This window comes from Scyliorhinus torazame, chromosome 8 (assembly GCF_047496885.1).
Source record: "Scyliorhinus torazame isolate Kashiwa2021f chromosome 8, sScyTor2.1, whole genome shotgun sequence".
Lineage (NCBI taxonomy): Eukaryota > Metazoa > Chordata > Chondrichthyes > Carcharhiniformes > Scyliorhinidae > Scyliorhinus > Scyliorhinus torazame.
This window is the reverse complement of record NC_092714.1, coordinates 58656507-58679937: the sequence shown is the minus strand read 5'-3', so window position 1 is coordinate 58679937 and position 23431 is coordinate 58656507. Positions and strand designations below refer to the sequence as shown.

The window sequence follows — 23431 nt, the reverse complement described above, 5'->3', positions numbered from 1 at the left end:
TCCTCAAAGGACTCCCTGCTAGGCGAACAGGCGTTCAAGCTCCTCAACCTCGTGCAGCGCGTACGTTCCCCCTCTCCAGAGGACACGTCTGACTTCCAAGATGTGGACTTCAGGACCCAACTAAGTGCCATCATCACTCAACACCGAGATGTCTTCGAAGGCATGGGCACACTTCCCCACACATACAAAATCCTGCTCAAACAGGACGCCACGCCTGTGGTTCATGCACCTCGCAGAGTCCCAGCACCCCTCAAGGATAGCCTCAAGCAGCAGCTGCAGGACCTCCAGGACCAAGGAGTGCTTTCCAGAGTGACGGAACCAACCGACTGGGTCAGTTCCATGGTGTGCGACAAGAAGCCTTCCGGCGAGCCCCGGATCTGTATCGACCCGAAGGATTTAAATCGTAGCATCATGCGGGAGCATTACCCTATCCCCAAGCGTGAGGAGATCACGTGCGAGATGGCTCGAGCCAACATATTCACCAAGCTGGATGCATCAAAGGGCTTCTGGCAGATTCAATTGGACAAGTCCAGCAGAAAGCTGTGCACTTTCAACACCCCATTTGGCAGGTACTGCTACAACAGAATGCCATTTGGAATCATATCAGCATCTGAAGTGTTCCACCGCATCATGGAGCAGATGATGGAGGGCATCGAGGGTGTGCGCGTCTATGTGGATGACATCATCATCTGGTCCACCACCCCGCAGGAGCATATCAGTTGCCTCCAACGCGTTTTTAAGTGAATACGAGACAAAGGCCTGCGCCTCAACAGAGCCAAATGTTCTTTCGGCCAGACCGAACTCAAGTTTTTAGGAGACCACATCTCCCGGTTGGGTGTGCGGCCGGATGCGGACAAGGTGGCAGCCATCACGGCCATGCAGAAGCCGGCGGATAAGAAGGCGGTGCTCCAGTTCTGAGGAATGGTCAACTTCCTAGGAAAGTTCATCCCTAACCTCGCTTCCCACACCACGGCTCTCCGCAACCTAGTTAGGAAGACAACAGACTTCCAGTGGCTTCCCGCCCACCAGCGTGAATGGGAGGAGCTCAAGGTCAAGCTGACCACCGCCCCGGTACTGGCATATTTCGATCCTGCAAGGGAGACGAAAATATCAACGGACGCTAGCCAATCTGGCATAGGGGCGGTGCTCCTGCAACGAGATGACACCTCGTCATGGGCCCCTGTTGCCTATGCGACAGGGGCCATGACCCCCACAGAGCAGCGCTATGCGCAAATCGAGAAGGAGTGCCTAGGCCTGTTGACCGGTGTCGATAAGTTCCATGACTACGTGTATGGCCTTCCCCAGTTCACTGTGGAGACCGACCATCGCCCTCTGGTCGGCATCATCCAAAAAGACCTCAATGACATGACCCCTCGCCTACAACGCATTCTGCTCAAGCTCCGGAGATACGATTTCCAGCTCGTGTACACACCGGGTAAGGACCTGATCATAGCTGACGCTCTGTCCAGGGCGACACCACTCCGTCCGACCCAGAGGGTTCGTTTGCCAAGTCGACGCCCATGTGGCCTACACGGCCGCCAATCTGCCGGCCACGGATGAACGCCTAACCCACATTTGCCGTGAGACTGCGGCTGACCCCCGCTACAACATGTGATGCGCCACATGACTGACAGATGGCTCAAGGGACAATGCCTGCAGTTCTATAATATTCGAGACGATCTGGCAGTCGTTGATGGCGTCCTCCTGAAGCTGGACCGCATCGTGATCCCACACAGCATGCATCACCTGGTTTTGGAGCAGCTGCACGAGGGTCATCTCGGCGTAGAGAAGTGCCGACGGAGGGCCCGAGAGGCTGTGTACTGGCCCGGCATCAATGAGGACATTGCCAACACTGTGCTCAATTGCCCCACCTGTCAGCGGTTCCAGCGGCCCAACCACGGGAGACCCTTCAGCCCCATGAGTTGGTCCCATCCCCTTGGTCTAAGGTAGGCGTGGACCTGTTCCATGCACTCGGCAGGGACTATGTTCTCACAGTTGATTATTTTTCCCGCTATACCGAGGTTGTACGCCTGCACGATATCACGTCGTCGGCTGTTATCCGTGCCTGCAAAGAGACCTTTGCTCTTCACGGCATCCCACTCACTGTGATGTCGGACAATGGCCCCTGCTTCGCGAGCCAGGAATGGTCTAACTTCGCTAGCAGGTACAACTTTGTACACGTGACGTCCAGTCCCCTGCACCCCCAGTCAAATGGCAAAGCAGAAAAGGGCGTCCACATCGTAAAGAGGCTCCTATGCAAGGCTGCTGATGCAGGATCCGTCTTCTGCCTCGCCTTGCTGGCCTATCGCTCGGCTCCACTGTCCACAGGCCTGTCACCAGCCCAGCTGCTGATGGGTCGCACCCTCAGGACCACTGTACCGTCCATTCACGTCCCAGACCTCGACCATGCTCCGGTCCTTCAGCGGATGCAACAGTCTCGCGCGCAGCACAAGGCGGCGCATGACGCTCGAGTGACTGATCTTCCTGTTCTGGTGCCAGGTGACAACGTCCGAATCCATCTTCCGGAGGGTGGCTGGTCTGTGACTGCTGTGGTTCTTTGGCTGGTGGCTTCCCGCTCATTCCTGGTTCGTCTGCCTGATGGCTCCATTCGCCGCCGCAATCGGCGTGCCCTTCGGCTGGTTCCACGCTCGCTACGCGATCCTCCACCGGTGCCACGCCCTCCTGTTGTCCCCGACCTGGACTTTGTAGAGCTTCCGGATACTCTGCATCCTCCTCACTTGGCCGTGGCCCAGCCCGATCCTCAGCCAGTGGCTCCTGACCCACCCTTGAGGCGGTCAACCCGAATTCGTCGCCCACCTCGGAAACTTGATTTATGAGCCTTACAATTTTGGACTCAATGCTTTGTTCTTTCATCCTGTTTCAGAATTTCACTAGTTTGTTTATAGCATTCGTTATTAGTTTTGTTGTTGGTGTAACAGCTTGTTTTCCTTTTCTCTGCACCAGGCACCTTCCAGTGTATATAGACTAGCCTCATGTACATAGTTATGTAAATACTGCACACACATGGTCAGATACACTCATTACACGTTATTTATTCTCACATAGGCACATGTTCTTTGTAAAAAAGGGGGGTGTCATAATATACATCAGTACATTATGGTGCAATCACATACACACACTGATGGACATGCAGTAGGACCAACCAGCATACATAACACCGCAGCCAATCACCAGTGAGAGCACAAGTACTATAAAGACAGGGGACAGGAGAGTTCCCGCTCATTCTAGCAGCAGCCAGCTCAGAGCACAGAGCTCACAGCCTGCAACACAGACAGTCACCATGTGCTGAGTGCCTCACCATAGCTAGTGATAGGAAAGGGTCCACAGTTAAGCTGGTATTGCTTATACCCACGTTTACAGTATGTTAGCATAGTTGAACAGTTAATAAAATAGCGTTACACCACTTCCAGCATTGTTGGCTTGCTTGTGAACCAGAACACCCAACACAACAGGCACGTGTTTGGGGGCATTGGTAACAGTGCCTCTGCCGTTCCCGCTGGCACGGCCCTCCACCAGCAGTGGTGGCGGCCCTGAAAGTCTGGGGACAATGGAGGAAACATGTGGGAGCAGGAGGAGCATCCTTCTGGTATCTAATCTGTAATAATCATCGGTTTGCCCCGGGGAGGCTGGATGGAGGGTTTCGGAGATGGCAAAGAGCTGGGGCGGGATTCTCTGACCCCCGCCGGGTCGGAGAATTGCCGGGGGCTGGCGTGAATCCCGCCCCCGCCGGTTGCCGAATTCTCCCGCACCGAATATTCGGCGGGGGCGGGAAGCGCACTGCGCCGTTCGGCGGGCCCCGCCTGGCGATTCTCTGGCCCGCGATGGGCCGAAGTCCCACTGGCGAGAATCATACCACCTCTCTCACCGGCGGGACTAGGCGGCGCAGGCGGGCTCCGAGGTCCTGGAGCGCGGGGAGATCTGGCCCCGGGGGGTGCCCCCGCGGTAGCCTGGCCCGCGATCGGGGCCCACCGATCTGCGGGCAGGCCTGTGCCGTGAGGGCACTCTTTTCCCTCCGCCTCGGCCACAGCCTTCACCATGACCGACGCGTAAGAGACACTCGCCCCTGCGCATGCGTGGGGATGACGTCAGCAGCCGCTGATGCTCCCGTGCATGCACGGACTTCCGCCGGCCGGCGAAGTCCTTTCGGCCCCAGTTGGCATGGCACCAAAGGCCTTTCCTGCCGGCCGGCGGCACGCCAACCTCTCCGGCGAGGGCCTGGGCCTAGGGGAAATCCGCACCTTTGGGGCGGCCTGACGCCGGAGTGGTTCTCGCCACTCCATCCCGCTGGGACCCCCCGCCCCACCGGGTAGGGGAGAATCCCGGCCCAGGGATTGAGAGGATGGGAGATCTGTTCATAGAGGGGAGCTTTCCCAGCCTGAGGGAGTTGGAGGAGAAATTTGAATTGACGGGAGGGAATGAGTTTAGGTACCTGCAGGTGCGGGACTTCCTACGCAGGCATGTCTCAACCTTCCCCCTCCTACCACCAAGGGGGTTACAGGACAGGGTAGTTTCCAAAGTATGGGTGGGAGAAGGGAGGGTTTCGGACATTTATAAAGAACTCATGGGGTCAGAGGAAACGCAGACTGAGGAGCTGAAACACAAATGGGAAGAGGAGTTAGGAGGAGAGAAAGAGGATGGTCTCTGGGTAGATGCGTTGAATAGAGTCAATGCATCCACAACATGTGCCAGGCTCAGCCTGATACAATTTAAGGTCGTTCACCAGGCACACATGACAGTGGCCCGGGTGAGCAGGTTCTTTGGGATAGAAGACAGGTGTGCAGGAGGGCCAGCGAACCATGTTCATATGTTCTGGGCATGCCCGAAGCTTAGGGGGTTCTGGCAGGAGTTTGCGGATGTCATGTCCAAGGTGTTAAAACAAGGGTGGCACCGAGTCCAGAAGTGGCGATTTTCGGAGTTTTGGAAGATCTGGGAATCCAGGAGGAGAAAGAGGCAGACGTTCTGGCCTTTACCTCGCTGGTAGCCCGGAGACGGATACTATTAGCTTGGAGGGACTCAAAGCCCCAAAGTCAGAGACCTGGCTAACTGACATGGCTGGCTTTTTCTGTCTGGACAAAATCAAGTTCGCCCTGAGAGGGTCAATGTCAGGGTTCGTCCGGAGGTGGCAGCCGTTTGTCGACTTCTTTTGAGAGAATTAACTGTCAGCCGAGAGGGGGGATGGTTTAGGGTCTAGTTTAGTTTAGATTAGTTTGTATTAAGGTGGGACCTGTGAGGGAGGAAGACGGTCTTTGCACTATGTTTATATTTGTATGTACACTGTTTCCTCTGTCATTGTTACAAAATCACAAATACCTCAATAAAATGTTTCCAAAAAAAAAAGAATTGTTTAGGATAAGTGTAAATTTATAGAATATGGGAGAGTCTTCTGGAAAAGTTCGGAACAGATGAGGGTGAATGAGGGTCTCAGCAGCAGACAGGATAATGCAAGGGCAGAAGCAGATTAAATTATGGACATGGAAATACATGTATACAAATTGGATGGGCAGGAAAAGACCAGCTGGTCCATCAAGCCTGCCCCATGGCAAAGAGCATTTTCATGAACAATCCTCCTTGTTTTTAACTTACTTGTAGAAATGCCAAATGCCATCTACTTTGTATCTTGCTGTGTACGTTGCCTTAACCAGAGTTCCCTATATCACTATGATCAACTGATAACATCTGATACTGTGTGAACAATCATCACATTCAAGTTAGCTTTAATATTCAATGCACTCGCAAATGTATTTCAATCTGTTACAAGCTTAACATGGACAGGATACTGGGGATATTTAGTGACGAAGGTTCCAGATATCAATTAATATTTTAAAAAACACTTGAAAATATGGCTGACTGGGCTTACTGTTTGCCATTTCGACAGATGCGTACGTTATGGAGCTGAGTGACCCTAAATTGTGTTATATTCTCGATGGAATTCTCTTTGTGTATGGGATTATAATCACCGCTCTCTACCTCAAACTGAGGGTAAGTCATTTGCCATTATATGTTATTGTTGAGTTTTACAGGAACCATAAATTAAATATTTGTTAGAAACGAAGAACAGTGCACATGTCTCCAGGTCATTCTACAGCATCATTGTAAATTTGTTCTAATGGACAGACAATGTACTAGTTCAAAATGTATGGAGAGAAAATCAATCGACATCGCTCCCATGATTCATGTGCAGTATTCCCAGTGGATGTCACAATCTAGGTGTTGATGTGCTGCAGCACTGAGTAGGAGAACACGGTGCCCGTGATTCCTTGATGAAATTATCCGGGTAGTGAGGCTCGCTGGTTCTTTTGGTATTGTGAATTTTGTCATCTAACTTGAAACAAGACATCATAGCAAAGAATATTTAAAATGTAATAGTAAACACCCTCAATTCCTCCAATTGTTGTATAGATGTTTCAAACAATGTGAATGTGGCCCTAAACACATAAAGCATTCTTTTTTAATTAGATATATTTTTCATTTTTCCTGCTTTATTGCAGCATGATTTAGTCCTGCTGATTTCTTTTTTCCCCCCCAAGGCAGCTGTGGCAATTACTAGTGCACAAAGAGCATTTATCCTGAGGTTTCAGTGCTTCACCTCTTCCCGAGCATTAAACTAACAAAACCCATACAGATTAAAAGTACATTTGTGTCAAAACAAAAAGGGGATGATTGCCCATTCATCGATGGGAGCATTTTGTTCTCTTCCAGGTGCAGGTTCGTATCTCTGACAAGCTAGCAAGTAGACCCGGGACTTCATCATCAGTCAACAACAATTAGCACATTCATTTTAGCAGAAAAATACTTCTTTTTACATTGTGTTACAGACCCAAGATAGCACTCGTGAAAGAAAATACTTATTTATTATCACTCAAAATCTAATCAGAATGTTTGGAGATTTTTCGAATTTCACCTTTTTTTCCCCCTCTGAACACAATGCCTTTTTAGTGCAAGATATTTTGGGAAAGTGCACGATTTATTGTAATTTCCCAATTATTTTATTATCCTTTCAGCACTCCATGGGCCACATAAGAATTAGGGTTGAAAGGGTAAACATGACCAGTTCTCTTCCACCTTATGCGGTTGTAAGGAGTAACAGGAAAATGGCCTAGTTTAAACGTACTTTCAAATTCTTTCCCACCTCCACCTTCCCATATAAGCATAACCGAGGTTGATAACTGTTGGTATTGCAGAAGTATGGAAGACTGTGCTTGTTGCGATAATGGTTTTTCATTACATTAAAAAAAATTGAAAAATCTGGAATTAAAACAGAAAATGCATGAGGCAGCATGTGTGAAGAGAGAAACAGAGTTAACGTTTAGAGTCAATATGACTCCTTCAGAGCTAAAGAGAGGATGGATGTTTAAGGTGGGGTGGAGCAGGTCAGGGATAGGTGGGAGCTTGGGAGAGATTGACAAGATGCCATGAGCACAAGACAAAGGCTGTGTTAATAGCAGTGTTAAAAATTGAAGAAGGTGCACATCGTGACATAAAGGTAAGATAGCAGAAAGTGTTAATAGCAGAACAGTCTGTGGTCTGTGAAAGCGAAACTTCAGAAAATGTGAGAGAAAGCCTTGTGGGTGGTTGTCTGGGGGTGGGACTAAAAATTGGATGAAAAAAGGTGGTGAAGATGGAGGAGAGAGCTCGCCGTCTGAAGTTCTTGAACTCAATGATGATTCCAGAAGGCTCTAAAGTGCCGAATCAGAAGATGAAATGCTGCTCCTCCAGTTTGTGTTGGGATTCACTTGAACACTGCAGCAGGCCAAGGATGGGCGTATGGGCAGGAGAACCGGACGGTGAGTATACATCAGACCAAACTGAAGAAGGTGCAAGTGAAACACTGCTTCGCCTGAAAGGAATGTTTGGCACCCCACAGAGCCATCTGTCACTTGTTCTGACGTTTTGCTTTCACAGAGTGCTGACCTTTGTTCTGCTATGAACACATTCTGCCATCTTAACTTTATAACAATAATAACCTTCATTAGTGTCACGAGTAGGCTTACACTAAAACTGCAATTAAGTTACTGTGAAAACCCCTAGTTGCCACACTCCGGCGCCTGTTTGGGTACGCTTGAGGGAAAATTCAGAATGTCCAATTCATCTAACAAGCACGTCTTTCGGGACTTGTGGGAGGAAACCAGAGCGCCCGGAAGAAACCCACGCAGACACGGGGAGAGCGTGCAGACTCTGCACAGACAGTGACCCAAGTCAGGATCCGAACCTGGGTTCCTGATGCTGTGAAGCAACAGTGCTAACCACTGTGCTACCGTGTCGCCCATATGCCACCATTACCACTCCTTTTGTCTTGTGCCCATGACATCTTTGTCAATCTCTCCCAACTACCACCTACCCCTGAGCTTTTATTTTGCTCCAACTGCTCCAGCCCCCCATTTAAAGAGTATATAGTCCATCACATTTCTCTTTAACTCAGAAGAAGTCATGCAGACTCAGAATGTTATCTCTGGTTCCTTCCACAGATGCTGCCAGACCTGCTGAGTACTTCCTGCATTTTCTATTTATTTCAGTTTTCCAGTATCGACAATATTTTGCTTTTATTGCAAAATTTGGACTTTACTTATAATTTCTTGGAGCATGAGGATCCAACTGGTTATTTTCATTCGTTACATTAGCAACATATTTACAGCAGGCAATGGGATTGGTAAATTCAATTAACTTTTGCAAAATGTTCTTTTTCATTTTGTTCTCAAAGTTCTCCAAGGTAAAAGGTAAAAATGAAGATGTTCCTGCAAGCCAAATGCATGTAGAAGATCAATATCAAGTAAGCATGTGTTTTCATTTCCTTAAATCGGTTAATTCTTTGACTGTTGCTGTGTTATCCAATTTATTAGACCTAATCCAAATCAGAATGCTGTTATCCCTGTGGCTATGCACATCATGAAGGTATTGTGTCCCACTATTAAAAAGGTCCTGAAGCCCGAGTGTATTGAGGTGCATTTTTACACTGACTGCATCAGTGTTCAGTTACTTGTCACCCAGAAATCATTCACCTTTACTGGAAATAGTACTCACCATTTTGGAGATGGCTCTAGATAAAAGTGGGGCAAACGTACATTCAGAGCATCGTTTGCAATATTTACTGCTGAAAATTAATTGGACCAACACAATTCCATCTGCTTTGAGGAATCCAAAAATAGATGTGTTTTTCACTGTTTCCCCATGTTCACCAGTTCCCATCCTGTTATTGCACAAATCTCTCAAATGACTTAAGTGTTTTGTCAACACAGTGAAACTGGCCTATTATAGAAAGGATATTATTAAACTAGAAAGAGCGCAGAAAAGATTTACTGGGATACTACCGGGACTTGATGGTTTGAGTTATAAGGAGGGGCTGGATAGACTGGGACTTTTTTTCCCGTAGGAGGCTTAGGGGTGAACTTATAGAGGTCTATAAAATAATAAGTGGCATAGATAAGATAGATAGTCAACATCTTTCCCCAAAGTAGGGGAGTCTAAAGCTAGAGGGCAGCGGTTTAAGGGGAGACACAAAAGGGTCGAGCGGGGCAATTTTTTCACACAGAGGGTGGTGAGTGTCTGGAACTAGCTGCCAGAGGCAATAGTAGAGACGGGTACAATTTTGTCTCTTAAAAAGCATTTAGACAGTTATGTGGGTAAGATGGGTATAGTGGGACATGAGCCAAATGCAGGAAATTGGGATTAGCTCAGTGATAAAAACTGGGTGGCGTGGATAAACTGGGCCGAAGGGCCTGTTATCATGCTGTAAACCTCTATGACTTTATGAAGGGGAACAAGCATGGGACAGGCGATTCATGAGACTTTGGAGCTGGTCATCTGTCTGGACAACTAGTTCAGTATCATCTGTATACAGAAATTCTCTTATCAGGCCATGCTGCACTTCAATTTTGATAGGTGAGGCACGATCAATTTGACAAAGACGATAGTTGAATCCAACTGAGGATTTATTGTTATCAGATTTGTGGCCTCCCACAGCAGCTGGCGGAATGGCTGCTGGCTGGAGGACACGCATATTTATACCCTGCCTGCTGGGCAGAGCCAGCAGGCAGGGACTACCGGCGAACCTGTAGTACAGGTCCTACCATACATCACCTAATACAGGTGCAACAGTGGTTTACCACATTCACCCCTTGTTAAAATTGAGTCCGGCGGGGGTGGTGGATAACTATATACAACAATGAGTTAATATTTACAAGATTTGAGCAAACAAATGTCCTTTGATGTCCGGTGGAGCGGTCAGAGGTTTAGCTGGTCCGGGGCCTTGATGTTCCTCTGGGAGCGACGCAGAGGTGTTGGCGATGTTGGTGCTGATCTGGTCGATAATGACTCCGGGAGCGTGCCAAAATCCTCTTCATCGTCGGGCGTGGGCAGCGGGAGGACGGATGGTCCTGGGGGGGGGGGTACTGTTGGGAGCGACGGGGGAAGGGAGGGTGGCGCGGGGGCGGAGGGGGTGTGGGGGTGGAACCTGCTGGTGCCAGGTCCCGGAGGGAGACATCGGGGAACGGGACGTAGACGTACTGGGGGTTTGCGTGGAGCAAGTGCACCCTCTCCACCAACGGGTCCACCTTGTGGAGTCGGACGTGCCTATGGAGCAGGACTGGTCCTGGGGCTGCGAGCCAAGTCGGGAGCGACACCCCGGATGTGGACTTCCTGGGGAAGGCAAAGAGACGTTCATGGGGTGTATTGTTAGTGGCAGTGCAGAGTAATGAGCGAATGGAGTGGAGTGCATCAGGGAGGACATCCTGCCAGCGGGAGGCCGGGAGGTTTCTGGACCGTAGGGCCAGCTGGACGGCCCTCCTTCCGTCCCATTCTCCCTTTTTACCTGTCCGTTTCCCCGGGGGTTATAGCTTGTCATTCTGCTGGATGTGATACCCTTGCTGAGCAGGAACTGACGCAGCTCATCGCTCATGAATGAGGATCCCCTGTCACTGTGGATGTAGGCGGGGAAACCGAACAGAGCGAAGATTATGTTGAGGGCTTTAATGACGGTGGCAAACGTCATTGCGGCATGGAATCTGGAGTATTCGTCAATCACACTGATAAAATATGTGTGACGGTCGGTAGAGGGGAGGGGGCCTTTGAAGTCCACGCTGAGGCGTTCAAAGGGGCGGGAGGCCTTCACCAGGCAGGCGCGGTCCGGCCGGTAGAAGTGCGGCTTGCACTCCCTGGTGATTGTCCTTACTTCCTCGACGGAGTAGGGCAGATTTTGTGCCTTAATGAAGTGGTACTACGGTGTGACTCCTGGGTGACAAAGGCTGTCATGCAGGGCCCGGAGTCGGTCTACCAGTGCGCTGGAACATGTACCTCGTGATAGGGTGTCTGGAGGTTCGTTGAGTTTGCCGGGGCGATACATAATCTCATAATTATATGTGGAGAGCTTGATTCTCCACCGCAAGATTTTATGATTTTTGATTTTGCCCCGCTGTGTGTTGTTGAACATAAAGGCTACTGACCATTGGTCAGTGAGGAGAGTGAATTTCCTGCCGGCCAGGTAATGCCTCCAATGCCGCACAGCTTCAACGATAGCTTGGGCCTCCTTTTTGACGGATGAGTGCCGAATTTCTGAGGCATGGAGGGTGCAGGAAAAGAATGCCATGGGCCCGCCTGCCTGATTGAGGGTGGCGTCAAGGGCGATGTCTGATGCGTCGCTTTCTACTTGGAAGGGCAGTGTCTCATCTACGGCATGCATTATGGCCTTGGTAATATCAGCTCTGATCCGGGCGAAGGCCTGTTGGGCCTCGGCCGTCAGGGGAAACTGGGTGGACTGTATGAGTGGACGGGCCTTGTCCGCATAGTTTGGGACCCACTGAGCATAGTACGAAAAGAACCCAAGGCAGCGTTTGAGGGCCTTAGGGCTGTGGGGAGCTCCATGAGGGGGGCGCATGTGGTCAAGATCGTTCTGGACCACATAGCTGAGGACGGCTAAACGGTTCGTGCTGAACATGCACTTCTCCTTGTTGTAAGTGAGGTTTAGGAGAGTAGCGGTGCGGAGAAATTTAGCAAGGTTGGCGTCGTGGTTCTACTGATCATGGCCGCAGATGGTGACGTTGTCTAGGTATGGAAACGTAGCGCGCAAACCGTACCGGACGACCATTCGGTCCATCTCCCTTTGGAAGACCGAGATCTCGTTTGTGACGCCAAAGGGGACCCTAAGGAAGTGGTATAGGCGGCCGTCTGCCTCGAAGGCGGTGTATGGATGGTCCAATTTACGGATGGGGATCTGGTGGTAGGTGGATTACAGGTCTACCGTTGAAAAGACCCGGTACTGCGCAATCTGGTTAACCATGTCAGATATGCGTGGGAGGGGGTATGCGTCGAGCTGCGTGTACCTATTGATGGTCTGGCTGTAGTCCATGACCATTCGGTGTTTCTCCCCAGTTTTAACTACTACCACTTGAGCTCTCCAGGGGCTGTTGCTGGCCTCGATGATGCCTTCCCGAAACAGCCGTTGGACTTCGGACCTGATGAAGATCTTGTCCTGGGTGCTATAACGTCTGCTCCTGGTGGCGACAGGTTTGCAATCTGGAGTCAGATTGGCAAAGAGGGAAGGTGGGTCGACCTTTAGGGTCGTGAGGCAGCACACATTAAGGGGTGGTAAGGGATCACCGAATTTCAGAGTTAGGCTCTGGAGGTTGCACTGGAAGTCCAGGTCGAGGATTAGTGCAGCGCAGAGGTTAGGGAGGATGTAGTGACGGAAGCTGCTGAATTCTACGCTCTGGACCGTGAGCGTGACCGTACAGTACCCCCGGATCGCTATGCAATGGGATCCGGAGGCCAGGGAGATTTTTTGGTTGGCGGGGTGTATCGTGAGGGAGCAGCGCCTTACCGTATCTGGGTGTATGAAGCTTTCGGTGCTCCCGGAGTCCAGCAGGCAGGAGGTTACATGTCCGTCGACTTTCACACTGGTGGATGCGTTGGTCAGGTTATGCGGACGTGACTGGTCGATTGACATGGAGGCGAGTCTTGGTTGGTCGTCGGATAATGGCCGGCTGGTGAGCCCGGGTCCTGGAACACTGGTGGTGCCCATGTGCTGAGGGGTAGACAAGATGGCGGCGCTCGAAGATCTTGAGGGTTACAAAATGGCGGCACCCATGGAACGCAGCTGGCGAAATGGCTGCTGGCTGGCGGACACACATATTTATACCCCACCTCCCGGGCGGAGCCAGCAGGCAGGGACTACCGGCGAACCTGTAGTACAGGTCCTATCGTACATCACCTAATACAGGTGCAACAGTGGTTTACCACAATAGGTTTTGGAGTTTCCCACCTGATCATGTGTCATGTCTACAGTGGATCTACTGCTCCAAAGCCATATTCTACCTCTGGGGATATTCTTCTCGTTAGTCAATAAAATCTTGTTACCTTGACCCTGGTAAAGATCTTCCCAGTAACGCTGAAGAGTGAGATGTCCCAATAGTTGTTTCAATCCCCTGGATCACCTATGTTAGTGTATAACATGATGATGCTTGTGCCATGCATATCCGGTGTGACAGAACCTTCTCTCCAGCAGAGGAGGTGGTCGTGGAGGTATGACAGCAGGTGGAACTTTGCATACTTGTGCAGCTGAGTTGGTATTCTGTCCTTTTCAGGTGTTTTCCTTTCTACTAGGGAGTCAATTGCCTTGTGGAGCTCAAGTATTGAGGATTCTGCATCAAGCTCATGCGTGACAGACGTAGAAGATCATCAAGATATCAGTCTCATTTAAGTATAACTCAGAGTAGTGCTCTAACCAGCAGGCCATTTGCTTGTCCCTGTTAATGAATAGCTCCCCAGTTGCAGATTTGAAAGGAGCAACTTTGGTGATGGTGTGACAGTGCTCTTTTGATACTGTCATAGAAAGATTACTGGTGCCACTAACAGCTGCATTTCTTCGTATAGATTGATCCTATACTTATTGGCTCAGTACTTTGCTATTTTTTGCATAAGTGCTTTGGCTAGCATAAGATTGCTACATACTTTAGGATTAGGAGGCATATTGTAAGCCAGGTGAACTGCTGTCTTTGCTTCAAGAACAGTAGTAATTTCTGCAAAGCGAGTCTTGAACCAATCTTTGTTCCTGTTTCTTCCTTTGTCAAATGTGGTTTTTGCAGATTCAATGATGATTGACTGCACAGTTCCATGCTTCATCAGAGTTACCTGGTGAGCCCTCAGGAGGAAGGGATTGCCCAAGAGCTTCTGACATTTATCGTCATCGCTCGTGCATGGAATGTTGATATGTGCTTAGACTTGTGTATTTTCTGTGATTGCACTTTCAGTAATTCTGCTTACACAGTTTGAACTGTGATAAGTGTGTGAAGAATGCTGGACAGATCAGACCTCTGGTGTGATTATCAGATCAAGTTGGTGCCAGTGACCAGATCTAGGATTGCATCATGACACCGTGTGCCGATATCTGCTCAGGAATAAGGTGTTAGCAACACACAATCTACACTGTGCACAAAGTTCAATAGCCGCGTCTGTTTCGGTTTATCTTGCCAACACCATCTTGCCATGAAACTCAGTCTGATCCAACACTTACGCAAAAATGCCCCAGGACAAATCATCTTTCTCCATATGGCAGATATTCCAGAATATCATCTAGAGTGCTGAAGAATTGATCTTTGGCTTCACCATTGCAATAGAAGGTTGGTGGACAAGTGCAGATGATGGTGACGAAACCTACACCTGATAGTAGACAAAGAGATACAAGGCATTTAGAGGTTGCAACAGGCATCCCAGTTACCTACATCAATATAAGGAGATAGAAAATGGGTGACCAAAAGACAGAGCAAGAGTAGGAAGGCAGTGCAGGTGTCCCCTGCAGTCGTTTCCCTGCAAAACAGATATACCGCTTTGGATATTGTTGAGGGAGTTGGCTCACCAGGGGAAAGCAGCAGCAGCCAGGTTCATGGCACCATGGCTGGCTCTGTTGCGCAGGAGGGCAGGAAGAAGAATGGCAGGGCTATAGTGATAGGGGACTCAATCGTAAGGGGAATAGACAGGCGGTTCTGCGGACGTAATCGAGACTCCAGGATGGTATGTTGCCTCCCTGGTGCAAGGGTCAAGAATGTCTCGGAGCGGCTGCAGGACATTCTAAGGGGGGGGGGGGTGAACAGCCAGCTGTCGTGGTGCACATAGGCACCAACGATATAGGTTAAAAACAGGATGTGGTCCTTCTAGCTGAATTCATGGAGTTAGGAGTTAAATTAAAAAGTAAGACCTCAAAGGTAGTAATCTCAGGATTGCTACCAATGCCACGAGCTAGTCAGAGTAGGAATGTCAGGATAGATAGGATGAATGCGTGGCTCGAGAGAGGGTGCAAGAGGGAGGGATTCAAATTCCTGGGGCATTGGAACCGGTTCTGGGGAGGTGGGACCAGTACAAACCGGATAGTCTGCACCTGGGCATGACTGGAACTGATGTCCTAGGGCGGGTGTTTGTGAGAGCTGTTGCGGAGGGTTTAAACTAATGTGGCAGGGGGATGGGAACCGATGCAGGATGTCAGAGGGAAGTAAAACGGGGCCAGAAACAAAAAGCAGTAAGGGGGAAAGTGTAAGGCAGAGAAGCCATAGTCAAAAATCAAAAAGAGCCACAGTACAGGGTACAGTGACTGAGGAGAGTGTGAAAAGGGAGGTGGCCAATGCAGTATTGAGGGTGTTGTACCTAAATGTGTGCAGTATACGGAACAAGGTAAATTAATTAGTTGCGCTCATTGAAATTGGCCGGTACGATGTTGTGGGCATCACAGAGATGTGGCTGAAGGGGATCAGGGCTGGGATCTAAATATCCAAGGATATATGTCCTATCGAAAGGACAGGCAGATGGGCAAAGGGGGCGGGGTTGCATTGTTCATAAGGAATGAAGTTAAATCGATAGCAAGGAGAAATATAGGATCAGAAGGCATAGAATCTCTGTGGGTAGAGTTGAGGAATCGCAAATGGAAAAAGACCCTGATGGGAGTTGAAACAGGCCCGCTAGCAGTAGTCAGGACGTGGGGCAGAAAATAAATCAGGAGATAGAAAAGGCATGTAAAAAAGGCAAATATACAATAATCATGGGGAACTTCAATATGCAGGTGGACTGGGAAAATCAGGTTGGTAGTGGATCCCCCAAAATGGAATTTGTGGAATGTCTAAGAGATGTTTTTTTGGAGCAGCTTGTGACAGAGCGTACTAAGGAACAGGCAATTCTGGATTTGGTAATGTGTAATGAGACAGACTTGATTAGGGAACTTAAGGTGAAGGAACCCTTAGGGAGTAGTGACCGCAATATGATAGAATTTACCTTGCAGTTTGAGAGGCAGAAGCTGCAATCAGATGTAACGGTCTCACAATTAGATAAGGGTAACTGCAAAGACATGTGGGAGGAGCTGGCCAGAGTTGATTGGAAAAGGAGCCTAGCAGGGAAGACAGTGGAACAGCAATGGCAGAAGTTTTTGGGGGTTATTCGGGAGGCACCACAGAAATTCATTCCAAGGAGGAGGAAACAAGCTAAGGGGAGGACAAGGCAGCCATGGCTGATGAGGGATGTCAAGGACCGCATAAAGGCTAAAGAAAAAGCATACAAAGTGGCGAGAATTAGTGGGAAACCAGAGGATTGGGAAAAGCGAGCAGAAGACAACTAAAAAAGCAATAGGGGGAAGAAGATGAAGTATGAGTGCAAGCTAGCCGGTAATATAAAGGAACGTAGGAAGAGATTTTTTTTCAACATATAAAAGGTAAGAGAGAGGCAAAAATAGACATTGGACCACTAGAAAATGTGGCTAGAGAAGTAATAATAGGAAACAGAAGTGGCAGAGGAACTGAATAGTTACTTTGCATCAGTCTTCACGGTGGAAGACACCAGTGGGATGCCAGAGCTCCAGGAGAACCAGGGGGCAGAGGTGAGTGCAGTGACCATTCCTAAGGAGAAGGTTCTGGGGGAACTGAAAAGTCTGAAGGTGAATAAGTCACCTGGACCGGATGGACTACACCCCAGGGTCCTAAAAGAGATAGCTGAGGAAATTGTGGAGGCATTGGTGGTGATACATCAGGAATCACTGGAGACAGGAAGGGTCCCAGAGGACTGGAAAATGGCTAATGTAACACCCCTGTTTAAGAAGGGAGAGAGGCAGAAGATGGGAAATTAAAGGCCGGTTAGCCTGACTTCGGTCATTGGTAAGATTTTGGAGTCTGTTATTAAAGATGAGATCGCAAAGCACTTGGAAGTGCATGGTAAAATAGGACTGAGTCAGCATAGCTTTGCCAAAGGGAGGTCGTGTTGACAAATCTGTTAAAGTTCTTTGAGGACGTAACAAGCAAGTTAGACAAAGGAGAATCAGTGGACGTGACTTATTTAGATTTCTAGAAGGCCTTTGACAAGGTGCCGCATAGGAGACTGTTAAATAAGTTAAGAGCTCATGGTGTTCAGGGTAAGATCCTGGCATTGATAGAGGATTGGCTGACTGGCAGAAGGCAAAGTGTGGGGATAAAGGTTTTTTTTTTCAGGATGGCAGCCGGTGACTAGTGGTGTGCCTCAGGGGTCTGTGCTGGGACCACAACTTTTTACAATATACATTAATGATCTGGAAGAAGGAACTGAAGGCACTGTTGCTAAGTTTGCAGATGATACAAAGATCTGTAGAGAGACAGGTAGTATTGAGGAAGCAAGAGGGCTGAAAAAGGACTTGGACAAGCTAGGAGAGTGGGCAATGAAGTGGCAAATGAAATATTATGTGGAAAAGTGTGAGGTTATGCACTTTGGAAGGAGGAATTTAGGCATAGACTATTTTCTAAATGGGGAAATGCTTCAGAAAGCAGAAGCACAAAGGGACTTGGGAGTCCTTGTTCATGATTCTCTTAAGGTTAATCTGCAGGTTCAGTCAGCAGTTAAGAAGGCAAACGCAATGTTAGCATACAAGGGCTAGAATACAAAACCAGGGGTGTACTTCTGATGCTGTATAAGGCTCTGGTCAGACCCCATTTGGAGTATTGTGAGCAGTTTTGGGCCCCATATCTAAGGAAGGATGTGCTGGCCTTGGAAAGGGTCCAGAGGAGGTTCACAAGAATGATCCCTGGAATAAAGAACTTGTTGTATGAGGAACGTTTGAGGACTCTGGGTCTGTACTCGTTGGAGTGTAGAAGGATGAGAGGGGATCTTATTGAAATGTACAAGATACTGCGAGGCCTGGATAGAGTGGACGTGGAGAGGATGTTTCCACTTGTAGGAAAACTAGAACCAGTGCACACCATCTCAGATTAAAGGGACGATTCTTTAAAACAGAGATGAGGAGGAATTTCTTCAGCCAGAAGGTGGTGAATCTGTGGAACTCTTTGCCGCAGAAGGCTGTGGAGGCAAATTTACTGAGTGTCTTTAAGACAGAGATAGATAGTTTCTTGATTAATAAGGGGATCAGGGGTTATGGGGAGAAGGCAGGAGAATGGGGATGAGAAAATATCAGCCATGATTGAATGGCAGAGTAGACTCGATGGGCCGAGTGGACTAATTCTGCTCCTATGTCATATGGTCTTATATGTTGTTGACAGTAATGCCCATTCCATGTTTATGATGATCACCTGCACTTTTACCATGCAAGTAGAAGGAATAATTGGCTTCACATATTGATCTAGTGTCAGCCAATCTCATCTCTAAGAGGGCAGTAATGTTGATGTTGAACTTGCTTAACTCACAAAATGCCATCTTATGTACACTGTCTGGAAATGCCTTGATGTTTACCAACCAAGTCACAGCTGTGGGTCAAAAAGTATCTACTGCCGTGGGTCCAGCTTGGGAAAGACAAAGGCACTGGAGACAGCTCGTGGTCAATTACAGCTAGTGGTCAACTCAACACACATGCTAGGACAGAGGTTTCAAATCCCAGCTTCCAAGCTGGAGAATTGTCACTTTTTGGTACCCATTTATCATCTACTTGTCAGGATAGGATTCCTAGGGGCGGCACGTGGCGCAGTGGTTAGTACTGGGGACTACGGCGCTGAGGACCCGGGTTCAAATCCCGGCCCTGGGTAACTGTTCATGTGGAGTTTGCACATTCTCTCCGTGTCTGCGTGGGTTTCACCCCCACAACCAAATATGTGCAGGTTAGGTGGATTGGCCACACTAATTTGCCCCTTAATTGGAAAAGAAAATAATTGTGTACTCTAAATTTATAAATAAAAAGGATAGGATCCCAAATCCTCTTGCACCCAGTGAAGAAGGCAGATCAGTACTTTATTGGCTAGGGGCTGCCCTGATCAAGGCAGGTTATGCTGACCAATAAAATACAATGATCCTTCCCTTCATCAGAGACAACCCATGGCATCTTGCCCTTACACCAATTGAACTGGATTTATAATCCATAAACTGCTACCTCCCATATTGATTCCCTCATTGATAAAAGTAAGGATGAAGTGTGCACTCCATTTGTTATTTTGGAGCCCGCTTGGTGGCAGAGGTTGACAGAAGATAGTTGCTTAAATTGACCACTAGCTGTCTCCAGTGCCGTTGACTCTCCCAAGCTGGATCATGGCAGTAGATACTTTTTGACCCACAGATGCGACTTGTTGATAAACGGCAAGGCATGTCCAGACATAAAAAGGCCAGACGCAATCCCAAGGGTTAAGGTTCCTCCGAGATCCCTTGTTGTTCAGCCTAAGGAGGAGGAGGAAAGACTTGGCAGGAGAGGCTTATGTACTCAGCTCTCTTTTCTCAGAAAGCTGGCCAGTGGATCATATCACTGCACTTGACACATAACAATACCCAATGGCAAATCACTGACACACACAGATCCAAGTAATCTGCTGAAAAACAAAGAGTGGAGAAGCTGACTTCGAATGCCAGTGTAGTGTCAAACTTGATTTATAAAAATTTTCAACAGGAGATCTGCAGAAAGTTTAGTAGACCTCATTTGACAGAACACTGGCATTAGAAGTAAGCTTCTCTCAGTCATTGCTCACTTTGAAACAACAATACTCTTCGGGTTATTTAACATTATCAGTCTTTATCAAATTTGAATGGTGTTATGGGCGAGGCGTTTTCAGAACCCCAAAATGTATCATGGAGTTCAACCAACCTCTCCCTTTAATGTATTTGTTGCTTTTCCTAGCACACGGCTTGTTCCCTAGGTGTGGGATTACAATTATGGACACGTGGGTTTTTAAACACAAAACGATGTTTATTCCATGAACTCAAATTAACATCTTAAATAAACATTGGATCTTTTAACACCCCTTACTTCAAAGATAACGCCGAAAATATTGCAACAGTAAATAATTCCTCAAAATGTTCCTTCAAACTTCCAAGAGACTTAACACCTTTAAACAGAATCACATCAGGTTAAAGGCTTTACTATTATGAGTTCAAATCACCCAAATGATCCAGAGATAGTCTTTCATGGCAGAGATCTAGCTCACTGCAAACACAGACACTCCCCAAGCTCTTTTGAAACTGCAAAACTAAACTGCAAAATGGCTGACCTGACCTCAGCTCCACCCACTCTTTGACATCACTGTTTCAGCTCCACCCACTCTCTGACATCACTGTTTTCTTAAAAGTACATTGCTTAAACATCCATGTCTTAAAGGTACTCTCACATGACACCTCCCCCCCAAGAAAAAAAAACCCATCAACTTCAAGATGGTTTCATTTTTCACTTTTGCACCATCCACTAAGAAATGTACACAGTAAATATACCTTTTTGTTTTAAAAAAAAAACAACACATGCAAACAGGTATAATAATATAGTCCAGTTTTCTTTGTTCTTCTTCCTCCAACCGAAAACCTTCTCAATTGATCACATTCGTGACAAAGCATCGGCTATCACATTTTCCTGCCACATGTACTATTTTTAAATGAAATGGCTGTCACAATAAACTCCAGCGAAACAGCCTTGCATTGTTATTCCGGAATTGCTCCAAAAACGTCAAAGGATTATGATCAGTATATATAACGGTGTCAGATGGATTGCTGGTTACATAAATGTGAAAATGTTGCAAAGCCAGCACCAAACTCAAAGTCTCCTTCTCAATCGTCGAATACTTTTCTGGTGAGAATTCAATTTCTTTGAAAAATAACCAACAGTCTGCTCTAGCCCTTTGTCGTCGTCTTATAGAAGCACAGCACCTACGCCCACATCGCTCGCATCAACCGCCACTTTGAAGGGTTTGGTATAATTTGGGATGACTAACACAGGAGCAATGGTTAACACAGCCTTCAGGCCGTCAAATGCCTGTTGACACTCCGCTATCCAGTGGAATTTGTTACGCTTCTTGAGCAAGTCCGTCAGTGGAGCGACCACACTGCTAAAATTTGGTACACATTTCCGGTAAAATACACTCATACCAAGAAATCGCATTAATTCCCATCGTGTCGAGGGTATTGGAAACTCCTCAATAACTTTTGTTTTCACATCCCGTGGGACCAGTCGACCCTGTCCGATTGTGTGGCCAAGGAAAGTGACTTGGGCTTTTCCAAATTCAGTATTTGCTAGGCTTATCATCAAACCCGCCTCCTGAAGTCGATCGAATAACTCCCTCAGATGTTTTAAATGTTCTTTCCATGTCTGGCTGAAAACTACCAAATCGTCAATGTATACCGCACAATTGGGTAATCCTGAAACGACTGTATTAGTTAACCGTTGAAATGTTGCTGGGGCGTTTTTCATGCCAAATGGCATAACTTTGAACTGGTATATACCATCTGGAGTCACAAAAGCTGACATCTCCTTCACCCTTTCAGATAAAGGTACTTGCCAGTAACCTTTCAGTAAATACAATTTGGAAATAAAAGCGGATTTTCCCACTTTCTCAATGCAATCCTCCAAACGTGGGATAGGATAAGAGTCTGTTCTTGTAACTGCATTCACCTTTCGATAGTCCACACACAACCATTGGGTACTGTCTGGTTTAGGTACCATCACTATGGGTGAGCTCCATTGGCTGCAACCCACTTCAATTATGCCATTTTTAAGCATACTCTCAATCTCTGTTAACCAGTGCCAATTTTAAAGGATTAAGTCTATATGGATGTTGTTTGATAGGAACAGCATTTCCCACATCTACATCATGTATAGCCATTTTAGTACTTCCCAATTTATCTCGACAAACTTGCCCATGTGATATCAATAACTCTTTCAGGTCAGTTTGTTTTTCCTCTGGAAGGTAACTTAACAATTCATCCCAATTTTTAAGAACATCCTCATTTTCCAATTTAATTTGAGGTATGTCAAAATCACAGTCATCTGGATTTGGTTCGTCACTTTGAGTTAGAATCATTAAAACCTCCTTTTTCTCTCCTTCCCTTTCAAAGTACCTTTTAAGCATATTCACATGACACACTCGGTGAGTCTTCTTTCTATCTAGTGTTTTTACCACATAATTCACCTCACTTAATTTCCTTTCAATCTGATACGGTCCACAAAACCTAGCTTTTAAAGGTTCACCTACCACTGGTAACAACACTAAAACTTTATCCCCACTGGCAAAACTACGAACTTTGGATTTCTTCTCCGCTACCCGTTTCATCACATTTTGTGCAACTTTCAAATGTTGTCTAGCCAATTCACCTGCTCTATTTAATCATTCGCTAAAAGTTGACACGTAATCCAATAGTGTAATTTCTGATTTCTCACCCACCAATTTTTCCTTAATCAATTTAAGTGGTCCTCTTACCTCATGACCAAAAATTAGTTCAAAGGGACTAAATTTGGTCGACTCATTAGGTGCATCCCTAATTGCAAACAATATGAATGGGATTCCTTTATCCCAATCCTCTGGATAATCTTGACAATGCATCCTCAACATTGTCTTTAATGTCTGATACCACCTTTCTAACGCTCCCTGCGATTCTGGATGGTACGCAGTTGATTTAAATTGTTTTATTCCTAAGCTATCCATAACTTCTTTGAATAACTTTGAAGTAAAATTTGTTCCGTGATCCGATTGAATTTCTGTGGGTAGTCCATATCTAGTAAAGAATTTAAGTAACAATCCTTTTAGCTGTAATATTACGTACTGGAATGGCCTCTGGAAACCTAGTAGACACATCCATTACAGTCAAAAGATATTGATTCCCACTTTTTGTTTTAGGAAGCGGTCCTACACAATCGATTAGGACTCTTGTGAAAGGTTCCTCAAATGCTGGAATGGGTATTAAGGGCGCTGGTTTTATCACTGCTTGAGGTTTCCCTATCATTTGACATGTGTGACATGATTGACAAAATGTAACTACATCTTTATGTAGTCCAGGCCAATAAAAATGTTTCTGGATTTTAGTTTGAGTTTTCCTTATTCCGAAATGACCTCCCATTGGTACCTCATGTGCAACTCGCCAACACCTCCTTTCTATACCCTACCGGCAATACTACTTGATGAACTTCTGCCCACTTTCCATCCACCTGCATATGTACAGGTCTCCATTTTCTCATCAAGACATCATTTTTACGGTAATAACACTGTGGTATACTCTCAGATTCTTC

At 47.2% G+C, this 23431-nt stretch overlaps 1 protein-coding gene across 4 annotated transcripts in view; it reads left to right on the top strand.

The window, feature by feature from the left end:
• cd247 (CD247 molecule) overlaps positions 1-23431 on the top strand; it is a 195375-nt gene that overhangs the window by 145731 nt on the left and 26213 nt on the right. For all 4 annotated transcript variants that reach the window (XM_072513681.1, XM_072513684.1, XM_072513682.1 and 1 more), the window contains exons 2-3: positions 5897-6000; positions 8720-8788. In XM_072513681.1, coding sequence (XP_072369782.1) covers positions 5897-6000; positions 8720-8788 — 173 coding nt within the window. The remainder of the gene's footprint in view (positions 1-5896; positions 6001-8719; positions 8789-23431) is intronic.